The sequence below is a fragment of the Phoca vitulina genome, unplaced genomic scaffold (assembly GCF_004348235.1).
Source record: "Phoca vitulina isolate PV1807 unplaced genomic scaffold, GSC_HSeal_1.0 scaffold11, whole genome shotgun sequence".
NCBI lineage: Eukaryota > Metazoa > Chordata > Mammalia > Carnivora > Phocidae > Phoca > Phoca vitulina.
In genome coordinates this window covers 30,997,999-31,021,277 of record NW_022589714.1, presented here as the reverse complement: position 1 = coordinate 31,021,277, position 23,279 = coordinate 30,997,999, and the positions used below count along the sequence as shown (strand labels likewise).

The following is a 23,279-nucleotide window of genomic DNA, read 5'->3' as shown; positions in this document are numbered from 1 at the left end:
TGGGCTTTCTAGAGGTACGGTGTCTTCATGGAACTGTCTTTGGCAATTTATAGATCCCTAAGATTCATTTGGTCTCTAAAATAGCGATGCCTCTGAATTTATTAGCAGAAGCCCAAAAGGGGAAAAACTTGTTCAAATGTTAACACCTTTGCAAAGGTCTTAATGCAGTATTTTGTTAAATTTTGAGTTGAACAAATGTATAATGATGCATTAATTATTTCCTTCTTCTGGAAAATTTTGAAAGTGCTTGCACTGAAAAATTTGGAATGCTATCTAATTGTTCACCTCTTTTTAGTACTTGCATGAAGTAGGCACAGCACACTTTCCATTTTTCCTGTTCCACAGAGGCTGTCATCTTTATACAGATTTTTTTACAAGCAATTTGCCATTAAGTAATTGAAATTACCATGATAACCAAAAACTTCCATATCCGTCTTGTTTTAATTTTTATTTTGAAAATAATTACAGAAACATAGGTACAGGGAAGTCATGTGTACCTTTCACCCTTTCTCCTTCGGTGATGACATTTTGCATAGCTGTAGTAAGTACCATATCAAAAAGTAGGAAATAGACATTGGTACCATGCACGGAGCTTATTCGGACCTCCCAGATTTAGAAGCACTTTTTTGTGTGCATGCATATAAATAGTTCTGTGCAGTTTTAGTACATGTATATCTTCCTGTAACCACTACCATGATCAAGATCCAGACTCTGGTAGCACCGCAGTGCTCCCTCTTTCTACACCTTTATAGTTCTCTCCCATCCCCCACTCCCTGACCATTCCTGACCACTGGCAATCACTAGTCTCTTCTCCAGTTCTCTAACTTTGATATTCAAAAATGTTGCATAAGTGGAATCATCCAGCATATAACCTTCTGAGATGGGCGTTTTTCACTCAGCGGAATTCCCCTGGGATCCATCCAAGCTTGTGTATAACAGTAGTTCTTTTTTATTGCCCAGTGGTATTGCGTGGTATGGGTGCACCCCAGTTTGTTTAACTCTTCACCAGTTGAAGGACATTTGGGTTGTTCCCGGTGTTTGGCGATTAATAGAGCTGCTGTGAATATTCATGTGCAGATTTCTGCATGAGTGTAAGTTTTCATTTCTCTGGCCTAGGAGTGCAATTGCTTGGTTGTATGTTAAGTGCCTATTTGGTTAAAAGAAACTGCCCAGGGGTTTTCCAAGGTGGCTGCACCATTTTATGTTTCCAGCAGCAGGGTATGAGTGAGTGGTCCAGCGTCTCCACAGCCTTGTCGGCCCTTCGGGTTGTCATTCCTTTTTAGCTCTTCCGATAGGCATGTAGTGATACCTCATTGTGATCTTAATTTGTATTTCCCTAATGGCTAATGATGTTAAGTATCTTTTCATGTGCTGTTTGCCACCTTTATCTCCTCTCTGTATAATATGTTGTCTTTTCTAATTGCGTTGCTTATGTTTGTTGAGTTTTGAGTGTTCTTTATTCTAAATACAGTCCTCTGTTGAGTAAGTGGCTTGTACATTCTTTCTCTCAGCCTGTAGCTTATATTTTCATCCTCAGGGTATTTTATCAAGCAAAAGCTTTTAATTTTGATGAGATCCAGTTTATCAACCTTTCCTTTTATGGATTGTGCTTTTTGGGATCAAGTATAAGAACTCTTTGCCCAGCTGTAGGCCTCCAAGATTTTTTAAATGTTTTTTCCCTAAAAGTTTTGTATTTTACATTTAAGTCCATGATCCATTTTTGAGTTAATTTTTATGTAAGATGTGAGGTTTAGGTCATGGTTAATTACTTTGCCTATGGGGGTCCAATCGTTCCACTTTTGTTGGAAAGGCTGTCCTGCCACGCATACTCATTTTTTTTTTAATTTTTTTATTGTTATGTTAATCCCCATACATTACATCATTAGTTTTAGATCACGCATACTCATTTTTAATACAGACTTTGAAAAATTGCATTTCACTGTTTTTATAGGCTCGAGAACTCTTCCTAAAAGCAGTAGAAGAAGAACAGAATGGAGCTCTCTATGAAGGTAAAAAAACTCAGGGCCCAGGATCATATGGTCATGATATTTCTGAAAAACAACTCTTAGTTACTGAACAATTTTTTCTTAACTAGAATATATTTGATATATAGACATCAGTCTCCCTTTATTTGAAATTTTCTACCAAATCAAAACTAAACATTGTATTTCTATATAACGTCTTTTCAAAAAATATTGCTGTGAAACATCATATTGGTCTACATTTAGGTTTTAGTATTTATTAATTCTTCATTATTAAAGTCTTAAAAATAATTGTTTCTCATTTTAAAATAGTGTATTCTATTATGGGTGAAAACTACTTCAGAGGAGGGGAATATAAAAGATAGTTTCAGGAACATACACATTTTCTAATTTACATTTTACACAAAGGAATAATTTTCAGCTTTAATTGTCTCTTATTAACCCATTAAAATGCATAAACAGAGCGATGGGGCATTTTACTGTATTAGATGTGTAAGTAGGCTTCCATTTTGTGATAATAAAGCTAAAAATTGGAGCATGGGAAAAATGCTTGTGCTTGAATCACTTGAAAATATCCCCAAAATAACATTTTCAGGATTACTGCATTTTATTGGCAAGTTTCTTCTGGTGATATTTTTACTCAGATATTAAAAGAGCCCAAATGGTGAACTCCTTCCACAGTCTTCATTAGTTTGTGAGAGTCTCATCTCCATTTAGTGTACAGTAATTCACCCAGAGTAATAGAACACAGCAGAATATATTGAATTGAATAGAGTCCATCTAAGGGAAGAAGAGCTAGTTGGCTTCTGCAGTCTCAAGTTCTGTTGTATAGCTTTGTGGGAGAGATTACCAAATATCATAGCTGTAAACCACCTGGCCAGGAACTTTATAAGAAAATAGGTTTTAAAGGTTATTTAGCTAAATAATGGGCAGCTGGACTAAAGGAAGTTGGATTTGAAGGTTAAATTCAAAAAAACTCTTTATTCTACCTAGTAAGAAGCATTTGATTATCCTCAACTCTGCATCCTAGAAAGAAAAGGTTGCTTAAAAGTGTTTTTCTTGGGGCTACAGCAATTGCATTTCCAAAGCCTGAAGAAAGACAACCAAGTAAGATCACTTCTAACAGTACGAGGCTGAGGGAGAAGGTGGGAAGGGCAAACAGCAGAGAGTGAAATACGACGTGCTTAAGCTGCTATAATGTGTTAGCTTTAGAAAAAAGAAAGGTTACTTCTGAGTAGTAAGGCTTGGAAATAAGTTTGTTCACTGAACTATTGCATATAGAAAAAAGGAATTTGGCTGTTTGTAAAGAAAGTTACCAAATTAAACCACAGTTACGGGTAATCAAAGGAAATGACAAAAATGTGTGGTCATAGCTAATTTAGCTTTATTTCTTCTTTTAGCCATCAAGTTTTATCGTAGGGCTATGCAACTTGTACCTGATATAGAGTTCAAGATTACTTATACCCGGTCTCCAGATGGTGATGGCGTTGGAAACAGCTAGTGCGTATATAATTCGATAGACAGTAATACATAGAGTTTGTTAAAACTAAGCATCTTTGCCCTGTTGACTCTTAACCGTGATAAGAAGATGGTGGTAATTCTGTTAAATTACATAGTCTTTAGTATAAAGACTTGTTTATAAAGTTGTAGAAATTTTTTTTAGTTAGGGAAATTTTAAGATTAAAATATAGAAATGCACGTTTTAAACAGATATAATGAAGATAAGGTGATGAGTTTCTTTAAATAAAAGCAGTGATTATTGAAAGTAAGTTAAAAGACACATTTCAGCTTTCTGAAACCTATTTTAAAAAAGTCAAACCTATTAAAATATAATTAGGCCAAAGTTGACAAAATGTTAATAATGGTTGAAATTGGGTGACGGGTACATGGGGTTTCATCAGACTAGTCTTTCTCCTTTTTGATATGTTTGAAGCTATACATTTTTTAAAAGTTTTTTCATTTTATTAAGAAAATGCTAAATTATAACGACTTTATTATTCTCTTAAGGTATCTGTGAGGATGTTGTTAAGACTGTAACTTTTTTTTTTTTTAAGATTTTATTTATTTATTTGTCAGCGAGCAAGCGAGCACAAGCAGGGGGAGCGGCAGGCTGAGGGAGAAGCAGGCTTCCTGCTGAGCAAGGAGCCCGATGCAGGACTCTATCCCAGGACCCTGGGATCATGACCTGAGCTGAAGGCAGATGCTTAACCGACTGAGCCACCCAGACGTCCCAAGACTGTAACGTTTGTTTAAAAGCCCCGGTGCAGGATAGAAGCCGTGTTTCTTTGGGTAGATGCCACTTGAATCAAAGTCATAAAGTGGCATTGATAGTTTTACATGGACAAAGATCAAGAGAACATATTTTGAAGCCAATACTTTTGAAGTTATTTGCAAGCCAGTTATATAAAATTGTTTCGGCTTAATCTGTGTCCAAAAGCTCAATTTGCTCATATTAGAAGGGAGGAGAGTCTCTACCTATGAGAGAATGTCAGGTTAGAAACGAGCAATACATAGGAGTATAGTGTTTTTAGTAATAAAATATTACCATCATGTTATGGTATTACCTCTGTCATGAAATAATTAAGAAGTTACCTTTATGGATAACATGTGCTCATTGCCAGTGTTTTTTTTAATCACTTACGGTATTAACACTCAAGCTTTGGATAGTAAAGACATGCCAATGAAATCAGTCTTAATTGTGTTTTTGAACTTGGAGGCTAATGGTGTTGTTCACCAAATGAAATCTAACAGTGTGAGGTAGTTCAAACTCAAAACGAATCAAGTGGGCTTTTTCTAAGCCTTCTTTATACTCAGGCAGGCTTTTAGACCCAGCTCTTAGCCAGTTTTGTGACTAGATGGAGGTGCTATTGAGAAAGGCTATATTAAAACGTGGATGAAGCATTTCTTTTCCTTCCCATCCCTTTGTACAAACCCAGATGTAGTGAAAGTTCTTGAAGGATACAGTTGTTTTTTTCTTATCAGGTCTAATGATCCCTGAAAATCTCTCTCCTGGTTTTGTTCTTGTTTTCTGCCTTCTGTGAAATGCTGGTAGAGCGGCCCTTGTACCCGCCTAGCCTCTGCCACACGTGCCTTTGTTGTATAATTAGGGTATAATTAGCCCTTCTGGGTCTTCAGACCTCATCCTCATCTAGGCCTTTTTGTAGGTCTGATTGCTTTTAAGGTTAATTTCAGCAAAAATTAAAGGCAGGTTTTTTTTTAAACTCTAAAGTACTCTTTTGTTTAGATGATTGGTCGATGATTTGTGGGCCCTGCTAAGATTCTTTAAATTACATATTTTCCTCTCTTAAGGTAGGGTGCATAAGGCACATCTGTTAGAAAACGCTTGGTAAGTAAGAACCACAGATGACATCTGTATATTTGATTTTTATCCAATTAGAATGGATTGTAGTCACATTGTATGGAATATATTTACATAAGTTTTTTTTAAATCATTTGAAATTATCTTTTTCACTAACTCAAGAAATCTCTACAATAAAATGGACTAATTAAATCTCAACACGTGTATCCAAAATTCTAGTTTTTTCTGGGTGAGAATGAAAATTGCTGAAGCTTTTTTTGTCAGAAGACTTGGTATGGCCCTCCTTTGTGAGGCAGAATAAACTTTTATCAAATCAAGAAAGTAGTTAAGACAGTTTGCTTTTAGATGACTTTTTCTGAAGCAGATTTGCAAGTACAATGAAAAATCAGTTTCTAAGCTCTACTTTTGTGGAACAAAGCACTTAATTTATTCCCCTCCCTCCTTTTTCAGCATGGAAGATAATGACGATGACAGCAAGATGGCAGACCTCTTGTCGTGCTTCCAGCAGCAGCTCACGTTTCAGGAGTCTGTGCTCAAACTGTGTCAGCCTGAGCTGGAGAGCAATCAGACTCACATATCAGGTATGAGTTCATGGTGGTTAGAACTCAGGGAGGCACACTTTCACTTTAGATTTATGTTTTCCAAACTTACAGGGCCAGATAACTTGCCAGATAATTGCTCTAGTTCAAAGTACGTTGGGAGAGCTGGTTATAATTACTGTTTGCATATACTAATAAGCTTTTCAAAATTGAAGTAGAAAGGAGTTTGTAGTGCAGTTCAAGGATGCCCTGCTTTATTCAGTGAAGATCTAAAAGGGTATCTGAGTTGTTGAAGCAGCCAAGAAAATCAGAGGAAGGCTGGTGTCATCAGGCATTTCAGCCTGAGGGAGGCTGCCTGTTTAAAAATGAATGTTTTGGGGCGCCTGGGTGGCTCAGTCAAATGTCCCGACTCTTGGTTTCAGCTCAGGTTGTGAGATCGAACCCCAGGGCTCTGCGCTCAGCATGGAGTCTACTTGAGAGTCTCTCTGTCCCTCTGCCCCTCTGGCTTGTGCTTACACATTCTCTCTCTCTCTCAAATAAAAAGATCTTAATAAAAGTGAGTGTTTTTTAATTTTTATATGTTAAATGTTCAATGGGGGATTTTCCAGAGGAGGACACTTGAAAATATTCAAGGAGATGAAAATAAGTTTTTAGCGTTAGCAAATGCAAATGGATTATGTATATATATATACACAGATATACATATCAAACTATTTTAATAACACTTATTTTAATATCTCTTGGTGCTAAAATGATCTTTTGAAGGAAAGGGTGCTTTATAAAAGTAGCTTCTGATCTGGTCTGTACTGAAAAAAACATTTGTGTCTTGACGTTAGAAACCATTATGACTTTCGGATAATCAAATACAGTCGTGCACAGCTCTACGCCATACTGAGGGTGTGATTCACACATGTCTGGGAGTACTGAGGCTGCCTGCACCGAGAACGAGACGGTAGAGTAACCGAGGAGAGTCGCTGAAGGGATGATTTTCTTTTGCAGCGCTGCCAATGGAGGTCCTGATGTACATATTCCGATGGGTGGTGTCTAGTGACTTGGACCTCCGGTCATTAGAGCAGTTGTCGCAGGTGTGCAGAGGATTCTATATCTGTGCCAGGTACTTCATCTTTCTAAAACAACTCAGGCAGTGGTGAAAAAAGAATTATGGTCTTTTGCCAGTTTTGATTAAAAAAAAAAGAAAACTTGATTGATATTCTGAGTAAAAACGTAGAATGAACGGTTTTGCCTAAGCTGTATGTATGTGATTTCCCCAAACCGCTTAGCCCCTAAAGGCTAGAATGCACTAGGTTTCCAGGGTATAGCGTTTAGGTACAGCAGAGGTAGGCACACGTATCACGTCCATAGGGTGGTCTGCATGCTAGCCTAGCTGAGTTGGAAAAAGAATTGTGCTAGGAAAATAAACTCAAGTCATCTTTAAATAACTCTAAACCCATTAAGTGGTAATGATTTAAATTTAGATTGCACTAGAATTTTTTTGTGGCCCATTAGAAGTTATCCTATACTTTTAAAATATTGCTATGTGAAGAATAATCATAGTTTAGTATAAAATGATTTGAGGCTGGTAATCTTTCATGGATATTTTACATAAAAATATGTGCTTTGTGGGGCGCCTGGGTGGCTCAGTCGGTTAAGCGGCTGCCTTCAGCTCGGGTCATGATTCCAGGGTCCTGGGATGGAGCCCCATGTTGGGCTCCCTGCTCAGCAGGGGAGTCTGCTTCTCCCTTTCCCTCTCCCCCTGTTTCTGTGCTCTCTCTCGCTCGCTCACTCTGTCTCTCAATAAATAAACAAAATCTTTAAAAAAAAAATTCAGTTTTGTACACTAATCCCATAACAGAGTCTTGTTGGTGCTACCTTAAAAACAGATCTCTAGTCTGACCATTTCGCCCTTGTCCAGGGACCCTTCTTGCTTCGCCCCTGTTACAGCCGGTCTGGGTTACGGCAGTGGCCTGCTTCCCCTCCTATACCCCTAGAGCACCCTGAGAGCAGACCACCAGAGTGCTCTTTTGAAAGCATGAATCACACTCAGCTCTCAGTGGCATCCATGTCACCTAAACAGCCTGTATGCCCCTCGCTCCCCTGCCCCTCGCTGCCTCTCCAGTCGTGTAGCCTGTGAACCTGGCTTAGTCTGCCACCACCGTGTGATCCTCGTCGAGCGCGCCGGTCACACCCCCCGAGAGCCTTGCACTTGCTGTGGCTTCTGCGCAGGTACTTTCTGGCTGCTGTACCTGAAATAGTCTCTCTTTCCCCACCGCAGTTGTCCTGCTCTGTGTACCCTGCTTCGTTTGCTTTTGCACTGAGCACACTATCTGAAACTTTTCTCTTTGTTTTCTTTGTTTTTGTTTGCTTTCCCACAAGGAAAACAGCAGGGCCTTTGCCTCGTCTGTCTGTCTGTCTCCAGAGCCCTGGTCAGTGCCTTGCAGGTGCTCATCAAATTCTTGCAGAAGTATTTCTGCGTTTAGGGACTTAGCCGTTTTTATAAATTGATGTTATGCTTTTATTACCTAGAGACCCTGAGATATGGCGTTTGGCCTGCTTGAAAGTTTGGGGCAGAAGCTGTATTAAACTTGTTCCATACACATCCTGGAGAGAGATGTTTTTAGAAAGGCCCCGTGTTCGGTTTGATGGTAAGTTGAACTCTTTAGAACTCAGGAGAAATAGTGGTCTAGCATGCTGATTTTTGATAAGTACACAGTCTTAATTTCCTGAATTAAGAATACAGACCTGAATACTCTGATCATACTTAAAGGAAACCACAATAAAAATAAAGCTGTTATATGCAACAATGAGTCATGGAACACTACATCAAAAACTGATGATGTACTGTATGGTGATTAACATAACAATAAATTAAAAAAAACAAAGCTGGAAACATGTTAGGGGATTGTAAAAGTTTTATTTATGTTCCTACTTAAAAAAAACCCAAAACTTTCTTTTTTTTTTTAATAGGAGTGTATATCAGTAAAACGACATACATTCGTCAAGGGGAACAGTCTCTTGATGGTTTCTATAGAGCCTGGCACCAAGTGGAATATTACAGGTACAACTGTAGTAAACTGAGTGAGTGAAAAATTCTCTCTCTCCAAGTATTAGTTCATTAGTTACTGGGCAGCTGTTCTTTGTGGCTTTTGCATTTATCCACATGATGACCCTCAGTATTTTTATCCAGTTTTGTAACAGGAACTGCACTCAAAGAACCAGGAGGTTAATACAAATTATTTAATTCCTCCTAGCCTTTAAATCTAAGAATCACTTTACATTTTAGAGCTCTTCCTTGTTTTTTTGCTTTTGGTGGGACTCATTTGCCTTTTCAATTAGCTCGTGCTCTATATTTCAGTCTTAATGGCCATCAGATGTTACTGGCCTTGAGAAATAAGGAGACATGTGAACTGTGTATGATCATTAGATCTCACTCTTGACCTTAATTAGTGCTTTAGGAAAAAACACACACAGCTTTAACGGAGGTATATTTATTTTTATTCAGGAGTAAAACTGAAAGTTTGACAGCTCCCTCTAGGAAACGTAAGATTGTCTTCACTTCTTTTTCGCTGGCCTCACAGGTTGCCAGTCGTGTTTGTTTTGATGATGCTTTGCCGATTTTTTGGCCCGTGGTATTTCTGATTTGATTTCACAGCAATGAACAGGTTTAGGTGCCAGGAAATAAGGACATGTTTTATACTTTGTGTGTGTGTGGTGTTTTTTGGTGTTCTTTTCTTTTTACACAGGTACATAAGATTCTTCCCTGATGGCCATGTGATGGTGTTGACAACCCCTGAGGAGCCTCAGTCCATTGTTCCTCGTTTAAGAACTAGGAATACCAGGTAGTATTTTTCTATAGTTTTCTATACAGGTCACATTTCATGTGGTTACTTGCAGGTTAATGTAATCCAGTGCTTCCTTAACTTAGTACCGGCTGATAAAAACAGCACTCAGCAGCGGCCCTTGTGAAAAATACCAGTGCCTGGGCCTCTCTGCCTGGGGAGTATGTTTCAGTAGGTCTTGGGAGCCTTAGCAAATTAGGTTTACTCACATCCTAGCTGATTCTTCTCGGGCAAGTTGAGTAACCACTATTAGAACCCATTACTTCCTAGGTTATTTAAATACATGTAACAACTGGTTAATAGACTTGGACTTAAATTGTATTTTTTAATTTTTAGAACTGATGCAATTCTATTGGGTCATTATCGCTTGTCACAAGATACAGACAATCAGACCAAAGTATTTGCTGTGATAACTAAGAAAAAAGAAGAGGTGAGTGAGTGGAATTAAAGGTTCTCTGTTTATTTCAGTACCCTACTCATTTAAGCATTCTTGATTAGAAAGGGTAAGAAAATACTGTTTCATAAAATATACTGTTACACAAAATGTACGTTGACTTATAGCATCTCCCTGAAGAGAGCTGGAGGGTTTTCTAAAATGTGGGGGGTTTTTTAATTGGATCAGCTTGTTTTTCTCTAAATGATTTCCTTTTCTGGTCCAGGTCTTTCACATTAGAAAATGTAAAGCCAAAATGTGCTATGAAATAACTAGTGAAATTATACCTGAATATGTTTTTTTAGCTATTCCTGTTCTGAATCATAAGGGATTTCCTTCCTAAGTTAGCTCATATAATTTTTTTCTCAAGGGTGAATTTCAATTTCTACTGGAAATAAGCTAAAAAGATAATTTCCTTCTTCCTGTTCTTACAAAAGGGAAAAAAATGCCAAGCAAATATTGTTGAATTATTGCATTCCAGTATTTTTAACTGTTAACTGAGGGCCTAATTTTTTTCACAACTTTCCTTTGTATGCGTTTTTCAATCCTGGTTTTAAAAATGGATACGCAAAGAGTCAGTTGTGATGTAGTTGGAATAAATACTTGCCTAATGCTTTTATAATTAATAGTTTTTAGAAGTTTTCCTTCTATCAGATCCTCCTGTCCTCCCTGGCATCATGTGTTAGTTAGGGCAGGGTTTCATCGGTGTCCCTTCACCTTGTGGCCACCGGTTGCCAGCTTCTCTGCCTCAGGTAGGCTCCAGGGCTCTGGGGCAGCCGTCTGAAGGGCAGAGGTAGCTGCGATGGCTGTGGCCTTGGCCATGAGTTTCCTGAGGTCAGAATTAGGGAGTTATGGGCCCTTGTTTAGGTCTTACCTTATAAAAGAGTTTAGGAACTCCTGTGTTGAGTACCAGTTTTCTCTTCAGAATATGATACAGTGAAACCATGCATAGTGTTGACATTCTTGTGTTGTTAGCAACAGTATTTGCAGAAGTGTGATTCTAATGAACCTTGTCCACATGTTTCTTCATTGACTCTTACTGTTACCGCAAAAGATAAATTCTACTCCATGCTTCTTCTGCATCTTTCACCAATTTATCACTTTGCCTCTGTAAAAATTCCCGTATTTTCAGTAGAAGGAAATACTAGGCTTACATGGAGAAGACAGAAGTTTTCATTTCCAACTCTGCAGCTGCTGTGTAATTTTGGTTAACTTGTTTGACCTTCTGGGGTCTTCATTCTTTCAGCCGTTAAACAGCAATGTACAATCATATTTAACACTGGGGGTGATTGTGTTGATTAACTGAGCCGATGATGGAGAGAAAACAGTTTTGGAATGCTTAACATTTTTCAGGGCACTCATCCACCTTCTCATTTGATACCCAAGACCCCTCTACTGTGTGCAGAGATTGTTACTTTTAGTGTCACTCTTGCATAATAGATTCCTGTAATATTTATATGTATCAGTGAGGGGAGGTTTCATGATAGCTCACACACCTTTTCTTTTACAGAAGCCACTTGACTACAAATACAGATATTTCCGTCGCGTCCCTGTGCAAGAAGCAGATCAGAGTTTTCATGTGGGGCTCCAGCTGTGTTCCAGTGGCCACCAGAGGTTCAACAAACTCATCTGGATACATCATTCTTGTCACATTACTTACAAGTAGGTGAATGTAATACAGATGCCAAAGTTGCAGAATAAATGTGTACTTCATATCAGGCTTAGGAAACTCTCTGATAGATTTTAAAGTCCTCAGAGTTAATGTTACATTATAAAACCACCTTATGTTCCAGGATGTTACATTACAAAGTATCACACGTCTCCTGTAAATGCCTCCAGAGTTTGCTGTGCTCTGTGTAGAGAGCTGTCGCCAGGGAGAGGTCCCTGGCCAATGACCATCTTTTCTTTTTTTTTTTTTTAATGACCATCTTTTCAGTATGATTCTGTCAGGTATGCAAAGGAGTGGACCAGGAGGTGGTGCTCTCCCCAGTGCCCGTGGGAATAGGTATGGGAATGGGGGCCACCACTTTGGAATTAGAATGGTACTCAGTCACCTCTAAGCTGTCTGTGCGTTATCTACTCATTGACTTAAGTCACTTTTAAAACATCAAATCTTTTTTCTTCTCCTGTGTTTCACTCTTACCATTTTTTTTTTTTTTTTTACTTCTGGTTGGTTTATCCTCCAGGATTATACACCGATTTTAATACATCTATTAGGTGGTTCCTATTTAAAGCTGTTTGTGTTAGGATTTACCTGTAAGGAGTAATTAAGGAACAGAAGAATGTGTCTGAGAAAGGAACAGTACAGAAGTAGGTGAAACATCAATGTGTGTGGATAGTGAGGTTTGCTGTTTTTAGGTTTGAAAGAATATTGGTGTGTGGTCGACGCCTCTTGGTTCCAAAATAGAATCCAAAATTCTGAGAGACAGATTCTTTTTTTTTTAAAAGATTTTATTTATTTATATGACAGAGAGAGACACAGCGAGAGAGGGAACACAAGCAGGGGGAGTGGGAGAGGGAGAAGCAGGCTTCCCGCTGAGCAGGGAGCCTGATGCAGGGCTCGATCCCAGGACCCTGGGATCATGACCTGAGCCGAAGGCAGATGCTTAACGACTGAGCCACCCAGGTGCCCCCTGAGAGACAGATTTTGAGATCACCTTCTATTAACCTACTTCACAGCCTTGACCACAGGGTTGAAAACTATCTGTGGCCTGTTTCCTTTCCCACTCGTGTGAAAGGTCCTGAGAACTGAGATTCTCAGCATTTTTCTTTCTTTTCATTCTTACCTAGCAGTCCTGTATCTCCTTTTTGCTTCTCTCAGTAAACTGTGCAGTGGAATGTTCTATTTTCTTCTCATAGAAAGAAACCAAACTCAGAGTAGTACGAAATAAATAGAAAACATCATGTTTTAGGAGGAAGAAGGACATTATTATAGGTGTCATTTGTAACTGCTAATGCTCACATTGACTTCCTTACTGTATGTATAAAGTCGCTTGATTTATCCCTTTATTTATCCCTTTGGGGGACAAAACTAAAAGGCTGTAGTAGTATTACTTATCATCAGCTTCCCTTCCCTCCCCACTGGGATGATGCTGTTGATCATGCAAATATTAAGTCACTAAATTCTATTCTAGGATTATAATTCTTCTTAAATTACATTTTAACAAGATCCTTAAAATATCTGTAGCCTTTTACTTAGAATTTCTAAGGAATCTGTTCAAAGGACATAATCAAAAATATCACTTTTTTTTTTAAAGATTTTATTTATTTGAGAGAGACAGGGAGAGAGAGAGCATGAGCAAGAGGTGGGCAGAGGGAGAGGGACAAGCAGAATCCTCTCTGAGCAGCTTATCACATTTTTAATTACCAAACAATGAAAACAACGTAAATCTCCAACAGAAAGGGAATTATTGGGGCACCTGGGTGGCTCAGTCGGTTAAGTATCTGCCTTTAGCTCAGGTCATGATCCCGGCGTCCTGGATTGAGCCCCGCATCAGGCTCCTCGTTCAGTGGGGAGTCTGCTTCTCTCTCTCCCTCTGCCCCTCCTCCCACTTGTGCTCTCTCTCTCTCTCTCTCAAATAAATAAAATCTTTAAAAAAGAGGGGGGAGATTATTAAGGAAATTGTGGTACAGGCAGACAGTGAAATATGTAATGGCTTCTGAAGAGTATTTAATAATGTGAGGAAATGCATATGTCAGAATGCTAAATGAAAAGCAGGATTACTGATAGTATTATAATCTCAATAGAAAAGCTCGATAGACAGGTTGAGGTGCTTGGAAGAAGGTGTAGTTGACCCTTGAACAACACAGGTTTGAGCTGCATGCATCCACTTATAATGTGGATTTTTTTTATAAATACAGTACTGTAAATGTATTTTTCTTGTACTTTTCTTAATAACTTTGTTTCTCCTCTAGCTTACTTTACTGTAAGAATACAGTACACCATACATGTAACATACAAAATATGTGTTAATTGATTTTGTAATTGGTAAGACTTCCGGTCAACAGGTTAGTAGTAGTTATGTTTCTGGGGACTCAAAAGTTATATGTGGATTTTTGACACCCCAACCCCTATGTTGTTCAAGGGTCAACTGTACCTCATATTGTTATATTAGATGATGGAATGATGAGTGATTTTTTTCTTTGTACTTTTCTCAGTTTTTCAAATTTTTTACAATATGCCTGTTAAATAACAAAAATTTTACCAAGTAAAATTTTTAAAGATCTAATTGGCTTTATTAAATGATTCGTGAATGGGGAGCCTTGAGGAGTTGTATAAAATGGAAGGTTTTTATAGAAGGAGAGCAGGGCAGGAAGGTTATTAGCAAAAGAAAAGGATTGTTTCAGGCAAGGACATTTTCTCTTAAAGGGAAAAGCAGAGGGTCTTATGCAAACTCCTCATTTTCCTTTGGGGAACGGAGAGGGCCCATGTGGCAGACTCATGGGCTCCCATCAATAAATTTCTGACCAGTTTATTTATTTATTTTTAAAGATTTTATTTATTTATTTGACAGAGAGAGAGCACAAGTAGGCAGAGAGGCAGGCAGAGGGGGAGGGAGAAGCAGGCTCTCCACTGAGCAGGGAGTCCGATGCGCGGGACTCGATCCCAGGACCCTGGGATCATGACCTGAGCTGAAGGCAGCCGCTTAACCAACTGAGCCACCCAGGCGCCCCTGACTGATCAGTTTAGACTGCATTTCTGGGGGAGGCTGAAACTGCAATTAAATTATATATTAAGCCCCGCTTTGGGAACCCATCCTGAGTGATGCCATTTTGGGACCTGTGGTTTTCTTTTTAACAGTTCCCCCTTTTGATCAGATTGTCAGCTTAACTGAGAGATGTGATCAAAATTTAAGGCATGAGCACCAACTGTCAATTACCCTTTTGTAGTTCTCACAGCTTGTGTTGATCCTTTGTGTGGTACCCATAGGTCACGATGCTTTTCCTTCATCTGTGATATTGGTAGGTCACAGCTTCAGGTTCATGTTCCAGTCTTAGATCATTTGCTTGGTGATGAGTGGCTGTGAACATACATTTAAAGCTTTTGAGAGAATATAATGCACCAAAGAGATTACTATTACTATAGGTTATTATTATTCTTAGTATTATTCTTACTGTTAGGACAATTCCCAATAGTTGGAGTGTACTTAGAGCCATGGTCCCCAAGACCCAACCAAACCATAGAAAGCCCCTACTGCAGGAGTCATCTTTTTAAGCCCAGTGCCTTGCTCAGTGATCTTATACGATTTTTAACTTCCCCATCAGTGTTAGTCCAGGCACAGTAGGTGGTATTGGCCGCAACACAGATACCCACCTCCTTGCTCAGCTAAAAGATAATCAAGGACAACTTTGGCTAGAGAGTCCAAGGATCTTTGTGGTGCTGCTTTTGCTTTAGCAGCAGATTTTGCAATAATTTTGAGAATTGATCATAGCCTCATTTATATGTATCCCTAACCAAGGAAATCGGGACCTCTGTAAAGGAGTGAATCTGAATCGTGAATGTCTCTTTTTAAATTCAACAATGTAAATTTAGGAGATTCAACCAATGAGATCTTTTATTTTGCTTGTGAAAAGTTAGAGGCACAGTTAGATTTTCTCCTAGCCTGAAATAAAAGATTGTTTTAAATTCCAGAGGTTATACCCCTCCCACACCCACCCCCTTCACGGTGGCCTGGGAGATACAGATGAGGGTGTTATCCTTCCAGGCCAATGCCAGAGTGGAGGAAAGGAAAAGAGGAGAAAAGGGTTTACGTTTAGTGTATGGAGTCTCCATCCGTCATCTGAGGTGGAAGCAGACCACCTCGATGTCCACTGCTTGTCTTGCTCATCACTTTGATGTGGAGGTCTCCAGCATCTGTACAGGACCAGGTGCGGGTGGAGCCTTAGCTCTGTGATGTGTACCCAAGGCTTAATACTTTATAGTTCTGCAGCAGTGTCCGTGGTCAGGAGCACCTGGGAAGGTCCTTTTCCAGTGGGGCTGGAGAGTGGTTTTCCTCTGGCAACGCTTATATAGTCACCAAACTCTAGGCTGTGATGAACAGGTTTCTTTGAATTGGGATCCAGGAAAGCTTCTTGAATCGATGGGTGACAGGCTTGAGCATAAGACAGTGGAGACTTACAGTAGCTGGTCATACGAGCAGGAGACAACAAGGGACCAGAAGGTTGTGTCCTGATAGAATTCCAAGAAGTTTGTAAGGTTTTCGTTGAGGCTCATGTGATTTGTCCAGTGAAATGGATGCCTTGATCACTGGAGAGAGTGGAAAGTATACCCCAAGTGGGAACACATTTTTAAGTTGGTTTGTTTTGGTTGGTTTTTCCTGTGAAGGCATCAGTCTTACAGCAGGGGAAATCTCGACCCATCTAGAAATCACACATGCAAGAACAAGAACCTATTGATCACTCATAATAGCTTAGGATAATGGCTGACTGTCTAATGTTTAATAAAGTGTTTGTAGGTAAACATAATTCAGGACAAATAAAGCTAAGCAAGACAAAAGTTTATAAAAGTTGAATGAAGTCCAGCTACAAGTGTTTGAAGGATCCAGAGGGCAGAGGTTTGAGGTCTCTTGGAACAAAAATAGGTTATGGGGGTGGGGGTGGGGCATGGGGAGTGGTAGTGACCAAACAGGTCAGGCATTGCTGGTAGACTACTTTTGTAATTTTATAGAAGTCTATCAATGTCTGTTTATAATTTGAGTCTTCGTCAATGTGCTGTGGTGGGTGAATGAATGCAAAAATTAAAATGTGGGATTTGCCAGGGAGCCAGGAAGAACCGGGCCATCTAGGTTTCTGTAAGTGTGTGTTTAATTTGCTGTCAGTGCTCACTCATTTCAGTGTCTTCGGTTTAGAAGCAGGCTGTTGCCATGTTACAGGGACATCAGGGTGGCAAGTCTGGTGATGAGGGGCCATGTTTGTGGACCCAGAGTGGACTTCAGCCACTTGTGCTACACAGAAGGCTAGGTATTCACTTACAGCGAATAAGCCTCATTAGTTTAACAAGTCCTTTGGAAGTTAGTCACAATTTTTTAAAAAAGGTTTTAAAGCACTTGCCTTATAAGGATTACAGATTGTTATGAAACTGCAGTCTTTTCAAAAGCAGACCAAAGTCCAAGAAAACTGTTTTTTGACAGAAAACTAAATAATTTTGCACCATCTTACTTTGATATTAAAACTCATTTTTTAAAATATATTTTAATCTTAACCTGCTTGACCACACATTAAAATTCCTTTTCAAATATTTGTTTTCTACAAACCTTTTACAACCTCTTTTCTACATCCCGATTTTGTCTTTTTTTTTTTTTTTCTTTTAAACAACCAGCTTCATTTTAGGACAAACTTACTCTCTATTTCTCATACCTTATTTTATGAAAAACACATCCTGCTTTACTGGCATACAAAGATATTAATTAGAATTCTTAACCCTTAAAAACCTTAATTTCTAGTGAAAACTAAGAAGTGAGCAATTTTGAACTGTTACACTAGCATTTTTTTTAAATTGGCATATTTATGAATACATTTTAAAATTTCTAGAGCATGTGCTGTTTTACGTGTTTCAGTGTATCATTAGCATGTTTAAATATTAGTTTCTCTGTAATATGAAGACAAAAGTAGATAAATCTGTGTTTACTAATTAATGCTTTAGTACTTTATCTTATTTGGAAATGATCTAGGTATTTAATGAATTTAACTTAATTCATCATTTAACTTAGTTTAAGGTTTTAGGTTATCAAAAAAAAAAAGCTTGGGAAAACTAAGTAGACAAATATTGCTGAAAAGCTCATTTATAAACTTTTGTCCTGCTTAGCTTTATTTGTCCTGAATTATGTTTACCTATAAACACTTTGTTTTGTGTGGCCACATCTTAGAAGAGAGAACGTGAATTTACCTAGTAAACTCAGGTAGAATAAGTTTAATATTTAATGTTGATAACTAAAAACATGTCTTTTAATTAAACCATCAACCGTTATCTAGCTTTTATATCAATATTTTCCTGGGTCACATGCACTTAAACATTTGGGTTAGTCTCTGACTGTATGATTTTCAGAATGCCCATCCTTATAGGCACTTGCCTTCAAACCCACTAAATAGAGCTCTTTTACAAATTCATTTTCGCGATACCATCAGAGGTGGAAAGTACCACATAACTATAACACACGTGTATAGACACATGCGAACAGACTGACTCAGAGACCTTATAGCTGATTTTGAAAATCCTGCCCTAAAATAAATACAGGATTTATCAAAGTCGGATGTGAGTTTGTTTTTCTGGTAGGTTGAATACGTTGAGGTTACCTGGCTACATGGGTAAAGCTTTTCTTTATATACATCTTTAGAGAAGACACTTAAGGTTTGTATTTGCCCTTGGCAAGTCAAGTTCCAAATGACTTTGCCCATTTTGTTTTTTCTTGGTAAGAATCATCTCCTTAAGTTTGCATTTTAAAGAGATGAACTAAGGAATTCCTGGAGAAGACCAGGTAGAACATTGAACATTTAGATTTAAAAAGCACAGGGAAAAATGCAAGCTCCTTCTAGAAGAAACTTGGTTTCCTAAGGCCAATAATGTACAAGCTGTTGGAGATAAACGGGGCACTGGGGGATTGGTAAAGGAATAGGGGAACTTTCAGTTGCCTGTAGAGCTGCGTTTGTGGTTTTGCAAAGATGTGTAACATAAGGACCATTGCTTTCAGTTCAATCCAAAGAATTGGACTGTAACTTAAATGGCATCAGAGATTCTCCCCCTATCCAACTCTCGTATCCTCAGTTTGCTTTTTTCCCCCTCTGGGTACATCATTCTAACTTTACGTATTTGTGGCAGTATTGAATTGCTTCTGTTGGGTGAAAGATGGATCAGCAAGGACGGTATGGAGGATATCAACTTCCCCAAATCTAGAATCACTCACAATGATGGCCAAAAGAAAGAACCAACAACCTGCATGTCCCAAGCAGGCAGAAAGCCAAGCCCAGCAATGCCAAACCAGAGGAGCAGGAAGGCAGTAGGTGTCCCTGGGAGAGAAGGGATCAGTAACCAGTGGGTCTGGATTTAGAAGGGAAGGACAGTGTGATTTTATTTTCTGTGTGACTGGGCAGGCAGAGATTTGGAAGCGCGGACTCTGGAAAGAATTTTCACTTTTTGCTGGCTTCTGCCAGTTTTTCCAGGATCCCCTGGGCACGATCTGGTATCTGCCGGTTTCCCCTTGACTGTCTAAGGAATAATGTAGCAGTTTATCAGAAAATCCCTCAGCTTCTGGGAGGGGCTCATGGGAGGGCCCTGCTTAGAAGGTAGAGAACAGGGTGTCTGTACGGCCATTAACTTGGCAGAATTTGGCTGATGTTTAGGTAGTCTTTTACAATTCAGATGAGAAGGAGTACCCAGTCTTACAGTCTTGTTTTAGGCACCTACCTTTTTCTCTTTTTAATTTTTCTTAACTTATTGCAATAAAATCTTTCAATGAAACGGTTTTGGAACTTTGAAACCTTTTGGAGGCATCTGCATGCCAAATGAAATGGGTATCCCATTCTGTTTAATTTGGGAACTCGTGCTTTCAGGTCTACTTCTTAAATGATCTTATCTAACTGGAACGTTCCCCATAATGGCCACTGTATTTCTAGGTCATGATTCCTCTGAGGGCTGGCAGCACATCGGTAGGTCCCTAGTCACAGAGTTAACCCACATCAGCCTTCTTTTGGGGCACCCAGCCTGGTGGTTACCAAGCCAAGTGCCTCAGGACACAAAACAAGCTTAGGAAGATTTTGTCGTTTTTGCTAGATATCTAAAACTTCTGGGACTGTAGTTCTTAGACATGAAATAAGCAGGTGTGCCAGAAGGTGGCATGCTTGACCCTTCAGAATTTAGGGATCTTCTGAGCTGAATGAATACCTGAAAGGGATGTGCCATGGGGCTGGGGATTGAGTGTGTTTTACAGTGTACCTCGGTGCCTGGAAAGTTTCTTGAGATTGGTGGGTGACCTAGTGCCAGGCTAACCTGTTTCACGACCAACTTATCCCATCCCAGGAGTCTTCCTGAGGTGGTGAGCACTTCTAACAGCCTTTAAATGCTCGACCCATCCCCACCAATTCTTGCAGCTTTTTGGTCTCCAAGATCCCCACTAGCGACAGGCTTTACACGAAACCAGACAGACAGACCTGTGCCCTTGGGTGTTTTGGCAGCACTGCATCTCGGCCATAGGAGGGCCCTGTGCACACCACCACCAATTCCCGCAGCGCATGGCTTTCCACCAGGCACTGTGGTCTGTGGGGCTGGGGGCTGGGCTCCAGGCATAAGCACCTGCCAGCTCAAGCCGTCCTGTCCTGTACGGGAACGCCATTTAGATGGGGAGCTTGAACGTCAGCGACGACAAAAAACTCGTAACTGAGAGGAACTTACCCACAGCCCTCGAGATGGTGAGAAAGACAGTGAGCTCAGAAGGTTCACAGGGACCACGCCTATGTTCTCATCGCCCCAGATGCTGCCAGAAGTTCCCTTTGGATCCTTTTGCTGCCACCGAATCTGTTAAATGACAAAAATTCAACCAAGTAAATTTTAATTGTCTAACTGGCTTTAGTAAACAAGTCCTGAATTGGGCAGCATCCCATCTAACAGGTAGAGGGGAGCTCGGAGGAGTTGAACAAAATGGAAGGTTTTTATAGCAGGAGGGTAGGGGCAGGAAGGGTTGTTCCAGGCAGTGCTGCTTTCCCTGAGAGGGAAGAGCAGGGAGTCATACCATGCAGGCTACCTCATCTTCCTTTGGGGGGTGGAGAGGGCCCATCCGAAGATTTCTGACTGACTTGAAACTGCATTTAGATTAGGTATTAGGCCCTGGTTTGGGAACTCGGTCTAAGTGACACTGTTCTGGGCCTGTGGTTTTCTCTTATCATGCCTCTATCATTATGAATTTACTGAGATGAATTCAAAAATAAAAAAGACTAAAGTGTAAGATAAACCCTCCCCTCTAAATATGTAAGGATTTTAAATGAGTTGAAATGTCCTTGTAACCGGTAATTTTGTGCTTTCTTTCCAGATCAACTGGTGAGACTGCAGTTACTGCTTTTGAGATTGACAAGATGTACACCCCTTTGTTCTTCGCCAGAGTGAGAAGCTACACTGCTTTCTCAGAGAGGCCTCTGTAAGGCCTCACGTCCAGTCGTCTGTCACTGTTGCATGAGTAAAAGTATATAGAGCAAAAGACCACCTAAGTTATAAATGTACATATATATATATATGGAATTGGAACTTATTTTACATTGTTAGAGTTCTTTTAAGAAGAGTATAAATTGATTATTTTTTTTATTTAAAAGGGATAGTTGATACTTGGGGTATTTTGTTTTGAAATTAAGAAGTTGAGATTACAAGTTGTTTAAGCACATTTATGTTGTGAAAAACCTTCAAATGAGCTTTAAATCATGTCCTTTTTCAAGAGGATTTCTGAGCAGATTTCTGTCACATAAGTCTCCTTCCGCCTGATCATCCCAATATTTACTTGCTTCAGGGGAGGGCGCCACTGGATCAGCATTTCTTTCACGCATGACATAGCGTCTTTGCACTAAAGGCTCAAAATGTGAAAACTTGTTCTGAATTTGTTTGAAACTGTTTGACCAATAAAAATAATAAACATTTCTTTCAAGAAGATATCTTTGGGTGGCCTTTTTTTTTTTTTTTTTTTTTAGATTTTATGTGACAGAGAGAGACACAGTGAGAGAGGGAACACAAGCGGGGGAGTGGGAGAGGGAGAAGCAGGCTTCCCGCGGAGCAGGGAGCCCGATGCGGGGCTCCATCCCAGGACCCTGGGATCATGACCTGAGCCGAAGGCAGACGCTTAACGACTGAGCCACCCAGGCGCCCTGGGTGACCTTTTTTAAACGTCAGAGTCATAAACAGCCCTAGGGTAGCCAGCAAAGGCTTGGGAGGCTGCCTCCTTCCACCTGTGGTCTCTGCAGCCGCAGACTGTAGGTCTCCACAGCCCAGCAGAGAGCCCTTCAGCCAACTCAGCTGGGCATCTCTGTTCCTGAAAGAACACCGCAGGTGATCGTGTCAACCCAGGCCCAACTCTTTCCAGAATTAAAACGGGGAGAGTGCCTCCCTGGGGACGCTGCCATTGCTTTGTGGTCCCAGAGTTGGTGTCTGGCAGACCTCTACCAGTCAGCTCTGTTCTCGGCGGTTCAGACCCAGCTAGGGTTGAAGGCGCACACACTTTCAGAAATCAGCGTCTGCGGCCCAGCCCCAGCAGCCTCTCCAGATCTGCACCCGGCTCTCAGCCCTGCTCTGCAGCTGTAGCATGAAGACAGTGACCTGAGGCCTTCTCCTCACACTGGCAGGCCTGCCTGCCTTGGAAGCCAATGACCTGGTTGATAAACACAGTCCCTTCTACTACGACTGGGAAAGCCTGCGGCTGGGCGGGATGATTTTCGGAGGGCTCCTGTGCATCGCTGGAATCTTGATAGCCCTGAGTGGAAGATGCAACTGCAAGTCCAATCAAGCACAGCCCCGTGCCTGAGAAGGCCATTCCGCTCATCACTCCAGGCTCTGCCGGGACCTGCTGAGCACAGGACCGGTGTCGTGGCACTCGTGGTACCAGCGCCCATGCTGGTCTCCCTCCACCTGGGGGCCTTACCCTCCGCGATGGCCCCTCTCCCCCAGGGTGGGCCCTTAGGCTCCCTTCTGATCAGGAGGCTGTCCGAAGCTTATTTCTAAATTAAACTGTCCCATCCCTCAAAAAAAAAAAATCATCTGCAGCCACAGATGCTTTCAAATTCATGTTGACATTAAAAGATGCTTCCCAAGTTCTTGCAATTCGATGTGGGACAGGTCTTTTAAAAAGCTAATGCATGTGGGCGCCTGGGTGGCTGCCTTCAGCTCGGGTCATGATCCCAGGGTCCTGGGATCGGGTCCCACATCGGGCTCCCTGCTCGGCGGGAAGCCTGCTTGTGTTCCTAGTCTCGTGATCTCTCTCTCTGTCAAATAAATAAATAAATAAACCTTAAAAAAAAAAAAAGCAACTAATGCATATTATGTTAAAGGTGAAAACCAAACATCCAGAGTGTGCGTGAAAAGAAGAGACTACTACTAAGGTTGGCTTTTTGTAGTAATCTGAGAAACGGTGTTTCCCTCAAGTTAGAAAAGAGGGAGAAAAGCAAAATGCCTAAGATAAGGCAGCTCTTCATGATGTGACCAGT

At 40.3% G+C, this 23,279-nt stretch overlaps 1 protein-coding gene and 1 pseudogene across 1 annotated transcript in view; both read left to right on the top strand.

Moving 5' to 3' along the window:
• Positions 1-21,733, top strand: part of FBXO9 (F-box protein 9) — a 38,972-nt gene extending 17,239 nt beyond the window's left edge. The window contains exons 4-13 of the mRNA XM_032409648.1: positions 1,952-2,009; positions 3,383-3,482; positions 5,752-5,882; positions 6,840-6,954; positions 8,364-8,482; positions 8,805-8,895; positions 9,581-9,676; positions 10,013-10,106; positions 11,620-11,771; positions 21,128-21,733. Coding sequence (XP_032265539.1) covers positions 1,952-2,009; positions 3,383-3,482; positions 5,752-5,882; positions 6,840-6,954; positions 8,364-8,482; positions 8,805-8,895; positions 9,581-9,676; positions 10,013-10,106; positions 11,620-11,771; positions 21,128-21,236 — 1,065 coding nt within the window. The 3' untranslated portion in view covers positions 21,237-21,733. The remainder of the gene's footprint in view (positions 1-1,951; positions 2,010-3,382; positions 3,483-5,751; positions 5,883-6,839; positions 6,955-8,363; positions 8,483-8,804; positions 8,896-9,580; positions 9,677-10,012; positions 10,107-11,619; positions 11,772-21,127) is intronic.
• Positions 21,734-22,381: 648 nt separating this feature from the next.
• LOC116635382 lies at positions 22,382-22,646 on the top strand (annotated as a pseudogene).
• Positions 22,647-23,279: the final 633 nt, after the last annotated feature.